General features: G+C 34.9%; 1 protein-coding gene across 1 annotated transcript in view; it reads right to left on the bottom strand.

The window, feature by feature from the left end:
* Positions 1-19,121, bottom strand: part of Wdr11 (WD repeat domain 11) — a 55,276-nt gene that overhangs the window by 23,716 nt on the left and 12,439 nt on the right. The window contains exons 7-13 of the mRNA XM_005412176.2: positions 18,896-19,010; positions 16,833-17,028; positions 16,451-16,554; positions 12,819-12,995; positions 10,124-10,208; positions 3,280-3,386; positions 1,792-1,867 (exon numbers count right to left, since the gene is read on the bottom strand). Of these exons, the coding sequence (XP_005412233.1) occupies positions 1,792-1,867; positions 3,280-3,386; positions 10,124-10,208; positions 12,819-12,995; positions 16,451-16,554; positions 16,833-17,028; positions 18,896-19,010 (860 nt within the window). The remainder of the gene's footprint in view (positions 1-1,791; positions 1,868-3,279; positions 3,387-10,123; positions 10,209-12,818; positions 12,996-16,450; positions 16,555-16,832; positions 17,029-18,895; positions 19,011-19,121) is intronic.

Below are 19,121 nucleotides of genomic sequence, written 5' to 3'. Positions count from 1 at the left end.
GTACCTACAAATGCCCTGTGAAAATATTAAAATATTATGAGGTAAAATGAAAACCCCACATCAAAATATCCTAAGTTATAGGAAAAATAATGCTTCTACAGCATTAAATGTTCATATTAAGTTTCCAGGACTTAAGATCCTGGAACAAAGCAAATACATCAGCTCTCACCACTTCTAGTCAACACTCACTAGACAACACATTCAGTGGAGCAAAGCAAGAAATAAAAGGTGTACACAAGATTTAAACACAAATTCATTAGACAGTAACAAGAATGTCTACAGAGAAAATCTTAAGGAATCTACAAAATTGCTATTAGAATAATAATTAAGATTCACATGGTCACAAGGTATAAGGCTAATATCAAAAAAGTAATTATATCTCAGTATACAGATAATGAATAATTAGAAATTGAAACTGAAAAAAGAAAAAAATTTTAATGGCATCAAAGAAAATACACAAAAATAAATATGACTGTTATGGCTTAAATCTAGATGTCCCCTCAGTGCCTCATGCAGTCATAGATGGGGCTTTTTGAGAGGTAGCTGGATCTACAGTATATGATGATTAAGGGTATGTGAATACTAAATTAGTCCACTGATTGGTTTGGCATAATTCTGGGTAGGATTAAGGGTGCTCCACCCTGGGTATGAGTGCTACCCACCCTTAGGGCAGATAGCCTGAGAAGAGGGCAAAAAGAGGGTCGCTGCTTGTCACTTGTAGTTTCTTGCCTTCTGCCTGCCATGAACTGTTCCTCCTCTGCCATGTCCCTCTGCCCTGGAGCCAGCTGATTATGGACTGAAACCTCTATAAACTGTGAGCCAAAATACACTTTTTCTCTTTTAACTTTGGGTGTTGAGCATTCTGTCTCAGCAATGAGAAAAGGAACCAAGACTGACACATTGAGATTTATACACTGAAAGCTATAATATTGCTGAAACAAATTAAAGACTTAAATAAGTAGAGATATAGCTTGTTCATGAATTGCAAAATCTGCAAGATGTCAATTCTTTTCCACTCTGATATGTGGATTCAATGAAATCTTTTTTTTTTTTTTCTTTTTGTTTGTTCAGTACTGAGGTCATGCTACATTTTTAATTTTAATTTAATTTTTCTTTGAGAAAGTCTTATTAAATCACTAAGTTGCCCAAGTTGGGCTTGAACTTGCACAATCTTTCAATCAAAGCTCCCGGAAGACCTTCTGGCAAAACTGATATGCTGATTCTAAAATTTATACAGAAATATAAATACCCTAAAAAAGCCAAAACAATCTTGAAAAATTATTAGGAACCTTATTCTTTCTTTCTTCTTTTGATTGTTTTTGTTCAGCTTTTATTTTTAAGAATCCTGCTTTAGATGTATTTTCCCTTAGAACAAAAATTCAAAAAGCTTCTGGAATTATGAGTCTAAATTTTAAATAAGAAAAATGAGTTATTTCACTCAGTAGCCCCATGGTTGGTGGAAGTAAAAAGAATTTTGTAAGATAATTTTTTCAAAGTAGGTGGAAAGTGCTCATATCAATAGAGCTATCACAGAACAAAATTAAATTGCTAGTTTTACCAATTTTATGACATGCTAAGATTCCTCAAGACTACTTACTCTTTTTCAGAAGTGAGATAAAAGTGCTGTAATTTTGTAGTTAGAGATTTGCTTTAATATTGCTGCATATCACCATTTGCTATTACTACAAAACTCTTCACATATTTTAGCATATTTTCATGGTCTCATTTTATTTTTAAAGCCATGAGATTCCATTATGGTAACACCATGGATTTCTTTAGGTTGACACTTACTTCAAATGAGACACTTTAATCATTTCAATGGGCGATTCGTCGTTGCCTCGTTCACCACGAAAAGCAATGCTCCTACCTTTAATTGCAAATATTAAAGAAAATGTGAAAGGAACACATAAAAAACAAGAAGCCATTTCGATGTAATTTGATCAGTCTTACACTTTGGTCTCCTATTCACTGATGCATTTGCTTCTAAACTGTTTGTGATAATTAAAGAAATTCTCAAAATATTACAAGTTAATCATCAATAATATATTGCATATATTAAAATATTTTCTGAAAACACATTTTCATTTCTTATAGTTATATTCTATAACTCAATTTTAGAAATTTAGAGATATCATTCCTAAATTTTAAAGTGCAGTAAAGCAATTATCCACTGTAAAAACTACTTGTACATTTAAAGAAAAATCCCATATTTCCAAATACTAAGTAGTGGGGAAAAACTCTTGATACAGGTATTTAGGATTTCCTAGCTTTTGTGCAAAATACTACCCAAAGAATTTAGAACATGTTCCTCCAAAAATGTCCCTATAAAATGACATTACGGAACAATGACTACAATATTTAAGCATGCTGCACAAGAAGTAGCTCCTCCCCAAAAAATGTTTTCCTATAAATAAAAAGATAATTCTACTTTATACTTGAACACATATATTTTAATACTTTGTCTTAGATTTTTATTTAAATTGAATAAAATAAAATATAATCAGTTCAAAGATAACTACTTTTGCTAAACACCATCAAATGGAATTTACTGTATGTTATAAAATTATTTGAAACTGCCACCCTTTTATATTTTCAAATTCTTTATTTTGAAACTCATTGGATTATAAATTTTAGATAATTCTAAGTTATTATAATGTATTATTATTTGCTATTGAAGCCTTCATACTCCTAAATTAAGTTCCCCTATTTAGTTAGTTAGAGAATATCAAGTGCTCTAAACTTGAACATTTAAAAACCATCCTTAATCTATAAGGTTTTGCAGCGTTTCCTACAAAGGCCCAAACTTTAAATAGAGAATCTAAAAGTCTAACTACAAAAGTTATTTTAATATTGATCTTTTAATTGCAGAGTGTATGGCATATGCCTATAATCCAGCACTTGGGAAGCTGAGGCAGGAGGATCACCATGAGTTCATAAGTGAGTTAAAGGCCAGTCTGGACTACACAGTGAGACTCTGTCTCAAGAAAGCATGACATTTTGTTTATATATAACAATGTACTTAGAGTAGACTGACTTATACTTTTTATGAATCTATCTGGCTAATGTCATCCATTTTACCACATAATTTTTAAAAAATATTTCCATACAAACACTTAAAAGACTTTTCTAAGGCAGTTATTATAGAATAAAAGAATGGATACATAAATATAGCATATAAGAAAAGACTCCAAGGTGAAAGAAAATACTTGGGACACGTTTATTAATAGCAAAATATATGATAAACTATTCTGTATCTTTTAACAGTCTAAATATACAAACCTGTTGGAAGATCAACCAGCTGGAGTTCATTTCTCACTAAACCCATATTATTTGGTGTTGAGGTAGCAAAGGAAAGAAAACCTGTCAAACTTGTCCATTCAATACCTCTGGAAAATAAACAAATATTAATTCAGTACCCTTTTTGTTAGAAAAGTTTATTTTAAAAATAAGGATTTTTTTTTTTTGTCTTTTTTGAGACAGGATCTCACTATGTAGTTCAGACTGGCCTTGAGCTCACTTTGTAGCCTAGGCTGGTCTCAAACTTGCAACAATCCTCCTGTTTCAGCTTCCTGACAGCTGGGATTACAGGCATGTGCCACCACGCCTGGCTTAAAATAAAGTTCTCTTAAGACCTAATTTTATTATACACTTTAAAACAGTACCTTTTATTGAGACCGTATTACCACATATTCCTGACACACACAAAATTATTTCTAATTACAACTATTTCCTAATGTTTGATAAGACAGTGCAGTTATCAGGTTTCATATCATCATTATAATGACAATTAAAATTTGTCCAGGGAAAGTCACATCACAGCAATGTCCATGAATGTTAACTGGTTTTTGAAAAAAAAGTACTGCAGGAATATTCTGAGCAGAATGCTTAAAGTTGGGTATGTTTAGGAATTTTATCAACATTCCTAACTGATTAGGAAGCAGAAATTCTTTTTAAAAAATTAGTACATGTTTTCAATTCATGTGATTTATAATCATCTTGGGGAGTGGTACAGGTACATGTTACACCTTGCTTCTTTTTTTTTTTAATCCCCTGCCCTCATTTTCCTCCTTCTCCTCAAGTTCCTGTATCCCCTCTCACACTTGTTGATATTATTTGTCTTAGCTCATGCTATGGCATACGGTGTTCACATTAATTGGGGTACCTGGCATTACCTTTATTTTTATTTCCCCTTGCCCTACTCCCCACCCCTCACCCTTGAGGAAGTAGAAATTTTTAAAGCAAAGCATATGAACACAGCTGTTAGATCTGGAAGTAGATGAAAGTTCCAAACAGGATACCAATTGCAGAAAAGAGAAAGGCGAGGCTCAAAGAGAAAGACATGTCTTCTCATAACCACCCATAAACTGAAAGCCCCATGAGGGCCATCTGACAGTAGGTGATGACATGTTTTTTTCCCCACTAACAAAACTTAACAGTGTACACCAACACAATGTGCAAGAACAGAAAAGTGAAAGGGGCACAGGACAACAAACGGACTCCTCAGTCACAAGCGTTGCATACATGGAGTAGCGGCTGGCTGAGAGGGAAGGTTAAACCTCGGTTCTATTATACATAGTTGCTCATCAGCATTTATAGGACAGCCATTTTTGCAAACCACCTGTTGTCATTGGCTGCTTTACAATACAAGGGTTGAGCTAAGAAGTGATGGTAGAGGTTTTGTGGTTTAAAATTCTAAGCCTACAATATTTACTGTTAGGTTCTTTATAGAATATGTTTACTGATCCCTGATCTAATTTCTCCATTTTTGCACTGATCTGCATGGAACTACTACACTTACCATGAAGGACTGCCTCTCTAATCTCCCTAGCATGTAAAGTGGATTTGTCTATCATATCTAAACTTCTCTATGTGGCTTTCAAGGCCATCCAGCCATTTGCTTGACTGAGCTCATCAGCCAGTCAACTGAACTTTGTCTGCGATTTTAAGTCAGAGTCTTCTTCATTGATCCCTGTATATACTCTTACATGTCTTTTGGCAGAGAGACAAAGATAATCCAAAGAGAACTAAAAGCACTACTTCCAGCAGAAGGCAACTGCTATAGTAATCTATGATTATGAGTCTTTTAACATAAAGTTGTCCAAAGACACACAGCCTAACGGCTACTTAAAACTGAGTTCTCTAGGTCTGTGGTCTCCAACTTTTCCTGGAAGCCAATGTTTCCATGGATGGGCGGTGGGTGCAGGGAGCAGAGGACTATGGCTTTAGAATGATTCAAAGGTATGGCCATCCATAAGCGCCTGCCTGGCAAGCGCAAGGTCCTGAGTTCGATTCCTGGTACCAAAGGTATGGGCATCTCTTGCATGCACAGTTCACAGTAGGAGTTATGCTCCTATGAGAATCTCATGTTGATGCTGATCTGACAGAAGAAAGAGCTCCAGTGGTAATGCAAGTGATGGAGAGTGGCTATAAATATAAAGCTTTACTCCCTAGCATGCTGCTCACCTACTGTGTGACCTGGCTCCCAACAGAATCCCTGCTCTAGGTAATGTCCATACTTTGACTTCTCTCTTCTCTCTTCAAATATTACTGGAGTTAGGTCCTGGCTCTAGCGCTAACTAGCTCTGCAATCTCGGCATCAGTTTCCTCATTTGTGATACCAGACTAATAGTGTGAATAGAAGGACTGGCCCTATCATAAGTGCTATAGATATATACTGGTGATTGCTATCATCATGATTATTATTCACATTTCAAGAGCTAACGAAAGCCTTATTTTCTGCATCAGCCTTCCTGATTTACTAAACTCAAATTATACCCACAATGAATACCGTAAAATTTGCTTAAGTATTCACTAGAAAAGCTCCTCTATCTGTTGTTTCTTCTTTGCTTTCCAGAACAGGTAACAGTAACTACTAATTTTTCCACTCAGATTGAACAACAGAATAGCAGAGTCATCTGGAGCATATTCTAGTATGCACCATAAGTCTTGTAGATTCAGTCAGCTCTGTGTCCACAGAAACTCTACGACTCACCATCCAGGTCTTCTTGTTAGTTATACAATAGACAGTAGCAGGTCTGGAGACAGGTGGGTTTCTAATCAGTAGCTATAGATAAAATCTACCCAAGCTTGTAGTTTCAAACTTTAGCTCAAGAGATTGTAACATTCTGCGAATGAGCTGATAAGGCCCAGGGCCTATAAGAGGTTCAGACTACGTGTGAGGGGTTAAAAAAACCCTCACAGTCATGAAGCAAACTAAAGGGAGACATCCACCTACAGAGTAAACAGGGACCTCCTTTTTTCTAAAGGAGGTAAACCTAGCCCATTTCATTTATACAATGACTTCAGAAAAAGCAAAGGATTACTTAAAAGAGCGAGTTAATCATATATAGTAAATGTAGCCTGAGCCCTCCTTCAGCACAGCTGTGATTTTGGCCTTGCCAACCTGCATGCCTGAAGGTGTATTCGCTTTCTCTCTCTGAAAAATCTATCATTTTTGCAATGAACTCTATCTGTACTCTAGAAAATGTCCTACATGACTTGTCTAAAATCTTCTGTCAAAGACACAAAGAATCAAATTGTACTGCCAGTTCCTTGAAATTAGGACCTTTCTCCCTGCTAACCCTGTTGCTAGCAGTTGGAATTCTTTCCTCTTATTCCTCCCTTAGCAGGTTGAAAAATGCATCAACTACTCACTATGTAGCTCAGACTGACCTTGAGCTCACTCTGTAGCCCATCTTGCTCATGACTTTTTAAGCACTAAGAATACAGCCATAAATGAGCCCCTCCAAAGCTTGCATTCTAGTAAAGGAGAGACATTACAGAAGTACATTCCGTATTTTCCATGTGAAAACTGACTTATTGCAGAGTTCAACAGGAGGTGTTTGAGGATCTCTCATAATCTAGTCTCAGGAGGTACACAGGGCTTCCTAGAAACACTACTAGAGCTGAGACTCAAAGAGCAAATAGGATTTGAATCTAAGCCTGTATTACTGAGACAACACAACAAGTGACTGAGAAACACTGTTAGATTGTACTTTCTTTGAAGGAAGGTAGGTACCACATCACATCTCCTCCGGCATGTGATAGCACTCAGGAATTTTGTTAGATTACATGAATGATGTCCAAGAAAAGCCCAGCACTCCTCCCTGTGTTAAGTGTCATGCATATTCACAGAAATGTGTTCCCCTCTATTTAAGATGTCCCAGAGTACAGCATATAACAGCACATGAGGTGGCTGCTTACATTCTGCATGCTGCCTTTGAACGGATTACAGCAGCAGCTTAAATGCCCCTTTCCTAATGACAAAAATAAAAATCAAGTTGGACTTCAAAGTGGGTTAGATAAGGAGGGGATTATTACTCAGAAGAATGAAAACTCTTATCAAACATAGCTGAGCTCTACTGCCCTCAGGATTAGGATACTATCATCTAGGCTTAACTACATCTCGAGGGCTCTAAAAGACTAATACCAGCAGCTCATTTTCATTCTAGGATTTCTTATTTTATCAGACTCCTAAGCACTGAACAACAGTAACTTTTGAATTTATCAGCAGGTGTCTGGGGTTCTGATTCCTATGGGCTTCCACACTTGGCCTGTTGACCACCTACTGAGCCCACTAGAGAGGCCTCCTTTCAACACGGAGGGCTAGCACTTCTGAAAGCCTTCAAGTTTTAAGAATCTTCTGCAAACTTACAGACAAAACAGAGATCATTTTACTTTCTACAAATAATCTAATCAAAGCAATATTGGTTTAATTAAATGTTCTAATATCTATATAAAATACTACTAGTAATTTTTGACATCAAAAATAGTACCAGGCTATATTATTTTTAAATTCAGCCTAAGGAAAAAGACACAAACTAGTAATCTAAGAATGTTAACATGCACCGCTCTACTTTGTTTACTTCTTGGTGTCATACACTAAATTATAAGCATCAAAGTCTTTGCTCAGAGGTATATAGAATATGTTCAATAGATATTTGTATCGCTAGTTAAAATATCATGGTTTTTAAAACACACACACACACACACACACACACACACACACACGCATACACTCTCCTCCTTATCTGCAGTTGAATAGTCCCTGGCCACATGAATGCACAAGATTCATGCACAAGGGAGAAAAACAACTTTCTAAAAGTTAGCCTTAATTTGCACATAAAAATCTAGAATGTGTTGGGTTTACTGCTAATCAGATCTGAATTTTTTATAACACATCTGTGAATCTTCATAATGGCTTTTAATTGTAGTACTAAAACTGCATTAATTGAAACACAAAGACAGCAGGATTTTAGCATCCTCTTGAGTAGCATCTCTGAATACAAAATGAGTTATCTTCAGAATGGGAATTAAAAAATGGAAATTCACATGCAGAATGGAGGGCTTGTGTATGATTATACACAATGTTAATCTGTGTGAGTAGCATATCCCTTAGAGTGTTAGGTATCCAATTCACACTTTATAAACAACTGTAATGTTACTGAACTGTAAATATAGTATGTATAAGTCATTTATGTAGTGACATCAACAACCTGCATGATCTAGGTTCACAAATCTTACTTAACATTAATACTTTGTTGATTAGCTATCGAAAGGTTCAGTATTCAGAAACAAAATGACAATGTGCTTGATTTTCCAGAAACGTGTGTCAAATTCTTAGCGTGAATCTTGCTTCATTTACCATTTTTTTTTAAATTGTCAACATGATTCCTCTGATCTACGGACATTTTTAGAAGGAGATCTTGCACATGTATCATAAGATCTCAGGCTCTGAAGTTTGAAAGGTCCAGAATGAATTCCATGTCGTTCTTCCATAGATTATTCTGTAATTCTCAGTTTCTTCCTCTATCAATTATAAATATAACATTGGCTACCCATTAGCAGTATAATGGGGATTCAGTGAAGTGACGCATGCACAGTATTATCATAATCCTTGGGACAAGAACTGGTTAAATGAAGAGTTTTGATTGGTTGGTCATAGTCATAAAAGAAAACACCACATAGGAATGAGCAGGGTGAAGAACTATCAAGGACAGAAATGTAAACAGGAAAGAAAGGGACACAGATATGAACAGCAGCAGCAGCAGAGACTACTGGAGGAAGTACGTACCAGAGTGGCAAGCTGCAAATCCTATATCAGAGTAGAAAGAAGGTAACAGACTAGAAGAAGCTAAAGAGATACCTTTGTTGCCATACCCCTCAAGCACAGTACTTTTGAAAATATTACTATTCCATGTAAATGTATTTATGAAGATACTGGAAAGACACAGCATAAAGTGGCAGTAAAAAAGCGCCAAACATTGCAAAACAATTCACTTGAAAGAATAAAGACTTGTAAACCTTTGAGGCATTTCCACTACAAAAGCTGAGATACTCATGGGTTAACCCTTCCTGATCTAGAAAATACATTTACTCAGAGTAATATATTCACTAAAGGTTCACTAAGAATCTTAATGTACACATGAGACCTGCAATTATATAATGCACAGAAGACAGAAAATGGCCTTGCTTATACTTTCACTTAAAGATCACTGGAAAATACTGGAAACTGACATTATGTCATGTGTAAGTATAATCTATCACTGAAAGGGTAAAAGAGGAAAACAGTGTAGTTCTCAGCGGAATAATGCTATGGAGCAGGTGTGCAGAAACAAGAGGTACTCTTCTGTCAACCTAGGCTCCTCTCACACATCTACACACACACAACACTCGCACCCACATCACTCAGAATTAAAGAATAAATACTACACAATTTTGGGCCTTTTCTAGGGTGTTTAAACAAAAGAATATGGTTAGTTAATAATTAAAATGACTTTATTCAAATATGTTATGAGTAATCCTAATGATCAATCTTCATCAAACTGGAAAATAACAAAACATGAAAAAGGCAACAGAGATTCTGGATGAGGAAGTAACCTAGCCCTCAGGAGAAATAAATAACACGCAGCAGTAAAAGATTTTATTTCTTATGTGCTGTACAAAGCAAGCAATTAGTACTAATCTTGATTAATACAGCCATTAGCTAGACATGAATATTATTCAAACTTTTCAAATAATTACCACTGTAGATACTATTACAAAGTATTCAATGTAGCAGTCTATGAGTTCGTTCTGATATTACCCACGTTTTTAATGTCAAAGTTCACTAGGACATACTCACTTGACTTCACATGAGTGGATGCTTAATTCCTTGTGCAGCAGGCCACTGGTGAGATGATATACCAGGACAGAACCATTACTTGTGCCTACCAAAATGATGGAACAGAAGAGTACTAATTTAGTGGTAATTCTAATTCTTTTCAACAAGCAACAAGTCTCTTCTCAAAATTTTAATCATTTTACAATGTTTATCTTCTATGAAAGTAAACCAACTTAAGTGCTTACAAAATGCATTTCTCTGTCTTCTTCCATATCAAACATGGGTCTAATTGTGCATATGCTGAAATTTTACTAACTCTAGGGATAGATTTCCACAATAAGATTTTGTAAACCTTTTGTGTGTGTGTGTGTGTGTGTGTGTGTGTGTGTGTGTGTCTTTTTGAGACAGGGTCTTGCTATGCAGTTCAGGCTGACCTTGAGCTCACTTTGCAGCCCAGGCTGGTCTCAAACTTGCAACAATCCTCCTGCCTCAGCCTCCTGAGTACTGGGATTACAGGGCAGCACAATAAGATTTTTAAAACACTAAATTAGTACATATAACTATTTGAAGTAGCACTCCCCTAAGGTTTTTTACAAATGGGAGTTATATATTTGAGATTCGGAATGTTTATTATTGCTGATCCTGATAAAACAGAACCTAGTAAAGGTCATTAACCAGATTTTTCTTTTTCTTTTTTTACGAAGTTATTATTTTTGTCTCATATTAAATAAATCATAACAAGACAGTAAGGCAGGGTGGTTAAATGTGGCTTCTGTAGTTAAAGTCTGAGTTCACGCCCTGGATCTGTATTCTTGGCCGACTAACTTGCCCAACACTAAATCTATGTTTTTACCTTTTTAAGACAAGAATAATAGAAAAAAATCTACTTGTTTATGAGTAAATGAGAAAAATATATGTAAAGCACAGCACTTCATACAAAGCAAGCACTGGAATGACTATTATTAACTTTGCTAGAGAATATTTGTTATCATTGCTCCTAAAGCTTTCTGCGGTCTCAGACAGTATAACTAAGGAGAAAAGACATGGACATTCCTGAACAAGTTCTAGTTTCTTACATGTTTTTATAAATTAAGTAAGAAAAGTGAAAAGTATAATTGAACAATCATTTTTTCAATGTATATTGAAGAATTAATGTATCCAACAAAGCAACAGAACAGCAGCAAATCCAATCTTGCTGAATAAAGCTCCAGAAATCTTTTACGTAACTATTCTAGAAAAAAAAAAAGTACTATACAATTGCCTATATTATCAGCTATTTCATAATAACAACTTCTGGTACACAGCAGCTGAGTACTGAAAATTTTCAATTACCAAATCTTCATAATGATCAAATGATTTCTACATTCTCTAAGTTTTTGATGATGCTAAACCTATGACCTAACACTGTAAGGGCACCAGTAGAAGTAGTTCCATAGCTGAACTCTGCTTCTCTTACCTAGTGACTTTAGGCTTTTATTTTATATTTTTTGTTTTTATTTTATCATACTATGTTTAATAAATGATGATATGCACTGTACACTGGTACAGTACAACTTATTTCAACAATGGGACTCTCAGACCTTGACATAGTTTTTATTATACAGGTATAATAAGAAATAATTTTATAAAAAATTGATAAAATTCCAATTGACAAATTAGGCACATTGAAAATGTATACACATGTACCTGTGATGAACATTGAGGAGTCCCACTTAGAATCTCTATAAACTGTTAAGCATGAATAGCTTCTTAAGCAAAAATTAAACACTTCCTACATTTATATAAATCTGGACACATGTACACACAGATCATTCACTCTTTAAATTCAAATTACTTTCAAAAGATAGCCACAGAAAAACATGAAAATTCCGAAGGAATTACCCAAAGGAGCTATAAGTAGTCACAAGTTAGCTATCAAGCTATGTAAGACACGTTGGCCACAAAATAAATGTGGCCAGGTTTTCATTTAGAAAAGATGAAAAAGAATCACAAGTCACATGTTCATAAGATTGGAAAGAAAGAAGCCAACCAACAGTATCATAAGGTAAAATGTTTAAAAATTTTTTTTTGATTTTTGGAGAAATGTATTTCAAATTGACATATGTATGAACGACTTTTTTTTATCTTTCTCTGTAAAGAAAATTAGGTTCATCTTGTTACTATGAAATTAATGTGACAGCAAGTTGAAGCCCAGACATATTTTTATATCTATAACATAAAAACTTGCAATTTCAAACCAAAAAGCAAATCTGAGTTTATAAAAACCACAGTCTATTTAAACAATAGTTAATACACAACTCTTAGCAAATAAAGATGATTACTATTATTAAACCACCTTAATTAACTCTGGCTACATTATTATTTAACAAAGACTCCATACAAAATAATAAGGACAGGGTTGAGCTATACACAGACAAGGAGTCTTGGATTCATCATCATACAGGGTCTATCCCTTAACGTTTCAGAGAGGCACTGATTCCATCAGAGACTTGACAGTCCAGCCCCAGGTGGATGAGTTTCACTGAGATTAAAAATAAGTAACGGGAGAAAAAGGACAAAAAAAGAAGTTTCAAGATGAGTACAGTGCTCACACAATTTCACTCAGCCTGTTCATTCTTTAAAAGCCTCCTTAAAGAGAATAAAGGATTTTCTAGAAATTTGAAAACCAAATATCTTACAAAATGAGTTTTACAAAAAGAGCAGGTCACATACTCACCAACCGCAAGCAGCGGCTGATACATCTTGATGTTTTTTGTAGTCAGAGGTGGGCACATACGGATGGTAAACTGTGGGGAGGGCAGTCCTGAAAGCAGCCCCGTTAGCAGGAATTTCAGGTGCACTTCCTGCAGAATGGAGCCTTTGGGATGTTCTTCCCCAGCAATTGCACTTTGCCCTAATTTGTATAAAACAGAGGTACATTAATATAAGGTATGCTGACTCTAAAGACTAAAGAAACTCTTTAGTGACATGCTCTTCAGTTCTAGAAGCAGAGGTGTGATATAGCACGCTAGGCACTGCAGGTAGCAAGGCCACCATGGCTCTACACTTGGCTATGGAACTTAACTCACATCAGCTTACACTCAGAGAATGGATTATGACATAGTACTGCTATCCAGAATTCAGAAGCTATGTCTTTTTTTTTTTTTTTTTTTTTTTTTTTTTTTTTGGTTTTTCTCCGGTACCGGGAACCGAACTCACGACCTTGTGCTTGCCAGGCAAGCGCTTTGCCGCTGAGCTAAATCCCCAGCCCCAGAAGCTATGTCTTTTAAGAAACAGTTTTAGCTTAAGTAGCTGGTATGAGGGTCCTAAACAGAGAATTCAGAACACATCAAGAGAATCTGGATTAGAGAAAACTTCCTGTGCAGTGGGATGTTGCAAAATATCCCCGTCTTGCTACTTTTCTAAAGAGTTATTTTTTTAATCTGAGGGACTCTGTGAAGTGTACATAAAATAGGAAATCACAAAAAGCACATTTAAAGAACTCATTTATAATACCCAATATGAAGCTTTAATATGCCACTGAAGTTACCAAGTATAAGCTCATAATTAAATATTATATATAAACATATAATATAAAATTGTTACTAATATAATACAGTATATATAAGCTGTCACTAACAAGAGTTAAATCACATTATTTTCAGATAAATTATTTTTCTTAGGTTATAAAGCCTCAAACTAAAAAGATGATTCCAATAAAAACCATTCTAAGAAAATTGAATATAAACAGTACAGTAAAAGCAAGACTGTTCACCTGAAAAATTTCTTTCCTATAAACCACTATCAAATATTGAGATTAACTTGCCAAAAATGTGTAACAAGGAATATGTGTGAATATATACACAGACGTACACAACCTGTATATGCTGTGAAAGGTGAGTGGGGGATGGTGCTATGAATATAATTCTTTCAGACTATAAAGTTCTTTCAGTAATAATGTTATTTTAAAATCTTTAAAATAAATATTAAAAGAAGCCATACATTTAATCTAATTAAAATGATTCCTTAGACTGGCAATACAATTGATAGCCACTTACTCTGATAACAATGGATGGGATGTTAAGGAAAGGAAAGTTCAACAAGTAGTTATGATGTATACCAACGCTATTAGCTTACAGTTGACTTCTGGGAACTGCCACATTTTTCAAGTATTTTCCATAAGAGGCAATTCACAAGGTAGGGCAGATTAGGCCTAATAAACAGCTGCCTTATTCAATGAATATAAATCAGCCTCTGTATTTAACTGAATTGCTTTCAATTATCATGAAGTACACAGTGAATTTCAAATTAAAAGTTTAATTAAAAGTTTTAATTAAAATGTTTTCAAGTGACAAAGCTTTATTTGTTTAACACTTTTAAATCAGCTGCGTTGTCAAGAACTGCTATATAATCTGTATCCTTTTGTTTCTTAAATACTGCAATTTATATCACTTAAACAGCATAAAACTTCAAACTCCTACAGGCTTATGATTACTAATTAGTTCTTACTTATAATTCTTTTCACTTTAATATTTTAATTAAAAATAGACAAGGTCAATTAATTCAGAAAATTGTGTTACTGATAAAACGAATTCTGGAAAACTATTAAATGTCCAAACTTCCTCATATGGATTTATGTCAGGATGGCAGATAGAAAGAATTTTAGATATAAAGGTTGGTGGCACTAAGCAAAGCATTCCACAGCTGGTGGGAATCATGCCAAAACCAAGGCCAGGCGAGGTCATAGTCGCCCCAAATGGCAGTGGAGCAGCCTGAACTGGAGGTCATGCCATGGAGCCAACTCTAGAGGCATAAGGACTGGGAACCCATTTTGGCTCTTGCGTTTACTGGTGTATGGTTTGGGACAGTTTTTGAATCTCTCTGGGCCACAGTTCTCACAAATATTAAATGGAGAGAATACGGTCTACTTTATAGGGTTGCAGTGAGATATTATGTAGGCTACTTATGATAGCACTTAAGGCAGAATTAAGCACTCAAGGTCATTTCACCAATATGATTAAGGTAATACTCCTGGCATTTAGTATATCATCTACATAGCATTTAAACAAAAGACCTACTCAATAACATTTATTTTCAATTATACTATGGAAGACTAAATAATAATAAAAAACATTCTATATAAACCACACCCACAATTTCAAAAGAATTACACGTCAAAATTACTTAGCATATTTATAGTCTTACAGTTTCAACTTGGAATCACAAACCTTCACATATATGGGTATAATATATATAATATATTAAATAATTGAATATTCTATCTTCAAACAAGTATCTTCTGAAGGAATTCCCAGTCAAGAAATTTTAAAAGTTCATACCAGAAAGTCAAAATAATTTCTCTTACATTGCTCAGCTATTTTATTCCTCCAGCTATTATTAACTACACATCTAGAACACACGAGGCCCTGCACAGAATGCTTCAGTATACAAAACTGAATCAAACACCATCTCAACTTTACAGAATGTATAATTCGTCAGAGGAAAGAAAAGACTAAAAAAAATACACAATTACAAGACAGCTGATAACTCTTTGGGACTACATTGAAATCAGGCCAAAGAGACTAAAAGAGGCAACACTGGAGTTAAATTTTGAATTGGGATCATCAGAAAGGGAGAAAGAGAAGGCGTGCGTTTAATTCCAAGACAAGGGGCCCATGATCACATAGGCCCGAGGAGGTGGGGGCTGCTTAGCAAGGATTCTAAATCCAGAATTCCGATGCCTGATATGTTTCATTTCAATCAGTTTCCTAAGAACGAACATTTTCTAAACCTAACAATCACAATGGCTATCTATGCTGTTTTAGGCACTTCCATACTTAAATCACACCTTTCTGATTTAAGAAAGAAAATTCACCATTTTATTTTCTCAAGTATTAACTTTGACTTTATAAGAATTTCAAGTTGGTGACTCTATTAATTTTTCCTTTCAAAAAGAATATGCTGAGCATTTGCTTAATGTGTGCTTTCTGGATAGACGGCTCCATATCAGCAAAGCATGTGAGATAAACCACAGGTGGTAAAATCCTGTATATTTGAATAAGGGCATGAATGTGAAGTGATTAAACACTTTCCCTGTGGTACACTCCATCACTAAGTAATACCTCATGCTTATGTCATTATGTGCATTTACACTGATATTATTCACTATTTTCTCCTTAATCTAATGAAGACCTTCACAACTGAAAACAGTATTTACACCTCAGTAAGACTACCCTCTTATAAAAATGCTTACGTACTAATTCTAATCATCTCTAAAATGTTTTAAAATAAATCCATTTTACATTTGTTATAAAAAAAAGGAAGAATATGCAACATGAAAGTCAGCAAAAAAAAGAAAAACAACCTTACCAATCATGTTATCCAGGGAAAGATCTGGGAGTTTATTTTGTAGTACTCCTACAGGAATTCCACAGAAAGACACTGGTGAATACAGAGGTGACACGCCAGAACTACTGTGAAGACATAATAATTAGATGGTTTCACATATTTAAAATTAGCATTACATAGTAAGAAGTCAAAATATTAACTCCAGATCATGGTATTCCACTTTTATTAATGTCATTCATAGGTTAAAGAGCTTTGTTAGGTTTACATAATTATATAATAATCTAAATCTTCAATTATCTACTTAAAATATTTTTACAGAAAAAGTTTATTTTTATATAATTCTGATAATTTTCTTTTTAAAAAGGTAACAGAAAACAAAAACACAATCCCATTGGTTATTTACCTGTTCCTTGAATTTCGACTGCACACAGCAGATTTGAGTTCCCATATCATGACCCTGCCATCACTCACTATGAGAGCAGCTGCATTCTCATTGACAGGACAGCATACCATACTGAAGGGACGGACAGTTTTTGTCACCCTGATCGCATCACACTGGCTTCGCAAGTCATAGGTAAGCTCCTGAACAGGATCTGGATCTTAACATAAAATTGTTTTAAGTATCAAAATCACTATTACTGGTTTCAACATAAATAAAACCTTAAGTAAAAGGAAGTCATTCCTTTACTAGTGAAAACTCTCAATAACTTCACCTTTTGCAATTACTACTAATTTCTTCATAATGTAAGCATAATTCACTTGATGATTACACAAAGTTTAATCTTTATAATAAAGATATCCTATTTAAAAATATTTTAAAAATAAAATCATTTGAAAAAAGATCACCAGTGATACATGGTTAAATAATAAATAGTACACTACAGACTCAGTGGTCTATGGTAAATCTGAAAATACTTATACTTTATGAAAGATGTGAAAACTGCTTTCCCTTTGTTCAGTACATCATTTCACAAAAACATTATTTCTATTCTCCAAAAATAAGACTGACCTAGCAGTTGAATGTCCTGGAGACATACTAACATTTATCACTACAAAGGACACCCCTGAAGCAGAAGAGTCAAGGGGCATAAAACTAAAGGTATACAAGGTTGGACTTACATCAGAAAAAAAAGATTTATAAAAGATAACATCAACTTTGTCCATGGACACAATCAAGAAAGAATTACAAAATATTAGTCTCCATGTTGTATAGAGGAGGTGCACTGTTGTCATATTAAAAGATTGATCTTGGGCTTACATATTTTTCTTAATGTGAGAAAATGCTTCTTTATTGCTTTATCACTCAATTGCAGTCATGTACCATCATCAATGTGTATTTCACCAGTTAAATTAATAGTTTCTATGAGTCACACCCTATGGTGTCTACCAGTGAGTCATGTCCTTAGATGAACCCTCTCCTTAAGGGCAGGCAGAACCTATGGCTTCCTTCTACCAAAAGAATATAACAAAGGTTGTAGAACACTCACTCCCTTGATGAGGTTACATTATACAAGTGTGATCAAAATATATGATGAATATTTAAATTTTAAAACATTTGTAACAGTAAAGCACACATTGACACTAATCTCCCTCTAAAATATTCCCCCTTGCTTCAGAACACACTCATTCCATCATTCTTGCCACTTTTTGTTGCAGTTCTGGAAGTTCTCTTTCATATCTTTACAGGGTGTGATAAAAAAACACATTAAATGCTTGCTACCAAGTGCCATCCAATGCAAAGGCAGGCTCATAAAATCATCATGTTGTGTCCTCATCCACATTGTGTACTGGAATTGGCACCATGCAACCTCTGGCTCTTCCCTTAAGTCAAAATGACCATGAAGGGTAAACGTTTTGAACTGATTCAGGACATCAAGACAGCACAGCAGCACAACTAAAGACACTCAGAAAAGAGGACTTCCAACTGCTTCAGAAAGCAGCAAAAATGGTGAGGTAAGTGTTAAAAGCAAAGGGGAGTATGTTGATGAAGATTAATGGCAATGTGTCTTTTACTGTAATAATTTTTTAAAATTTAAACATTCATTATATTTTTCCATCATTCCTTGTATATGACTCTTTGTTAACTGTCTGAGAGTCTCCTGCAGGTCTAGAAGTGAGCTGCACGTTATAAGAGAGCCACATGAATTACAGGTGGCCTCTATGAGCAAAGACTAGTCCTGAGTTACAGCAAGGAAACAGGACTTCTGTCCAATAACCACAAGAAAGTGAAATGGTCAAATGGCCATGTGAGCTGCAAACAACTACAGAGGGCCCCAAGCTCTACAACTCAGCCATGGCTCCCATATTGTCTATACTGGGCTTGCACTTTTTACACCTCATGTTCTAACCATATGCAAACTCTTTTTCAAGGCAAGGATTTCTTGTGGTTGGCATTTGCCACAAGCAGCTTTATAAAATAATTCTGAAGAAAAATATAATTAGCATCATTGCATGAACTAAACCCACCTGGTTCATCATTCGAAGTGGTAACAATGCTATTATAAGATCTTCGAACACGTAGGGTTATACAACCATTTTCATGCAGGCAAAATAAGCCATCACGCTGAAAGCAGGGTATTACCTTTAAATAAATGATATATTTATTTTTTAAAAACTCAGTATGTTATTCAAGTATATATTGTGAAACTCAAACTCATATTTAGAAAATACAGGCAAGAAAAACCTCACAATA

This window comes from Chinchilla lanigera, unplaced genomic scaffold (assembly GCF_000276665.1).
Source record: "Chinchilla lanigera isolate Chin_1 unplaced genomic scaffold, ChiLan1.0 scaffold00150, whole genome shotgun sequence".
Taxonomy (NCBI): Eukaryota; Metazoa; Chordata; class Mammalia; order Rodentia; family Chinchillidae; genus Chinchilla; species Chinchilla lanigera.
Note: the sequence above shows the minus strand (reverse complement) of the source record. Positions and strands in the feature narration are given on the sequence as shown.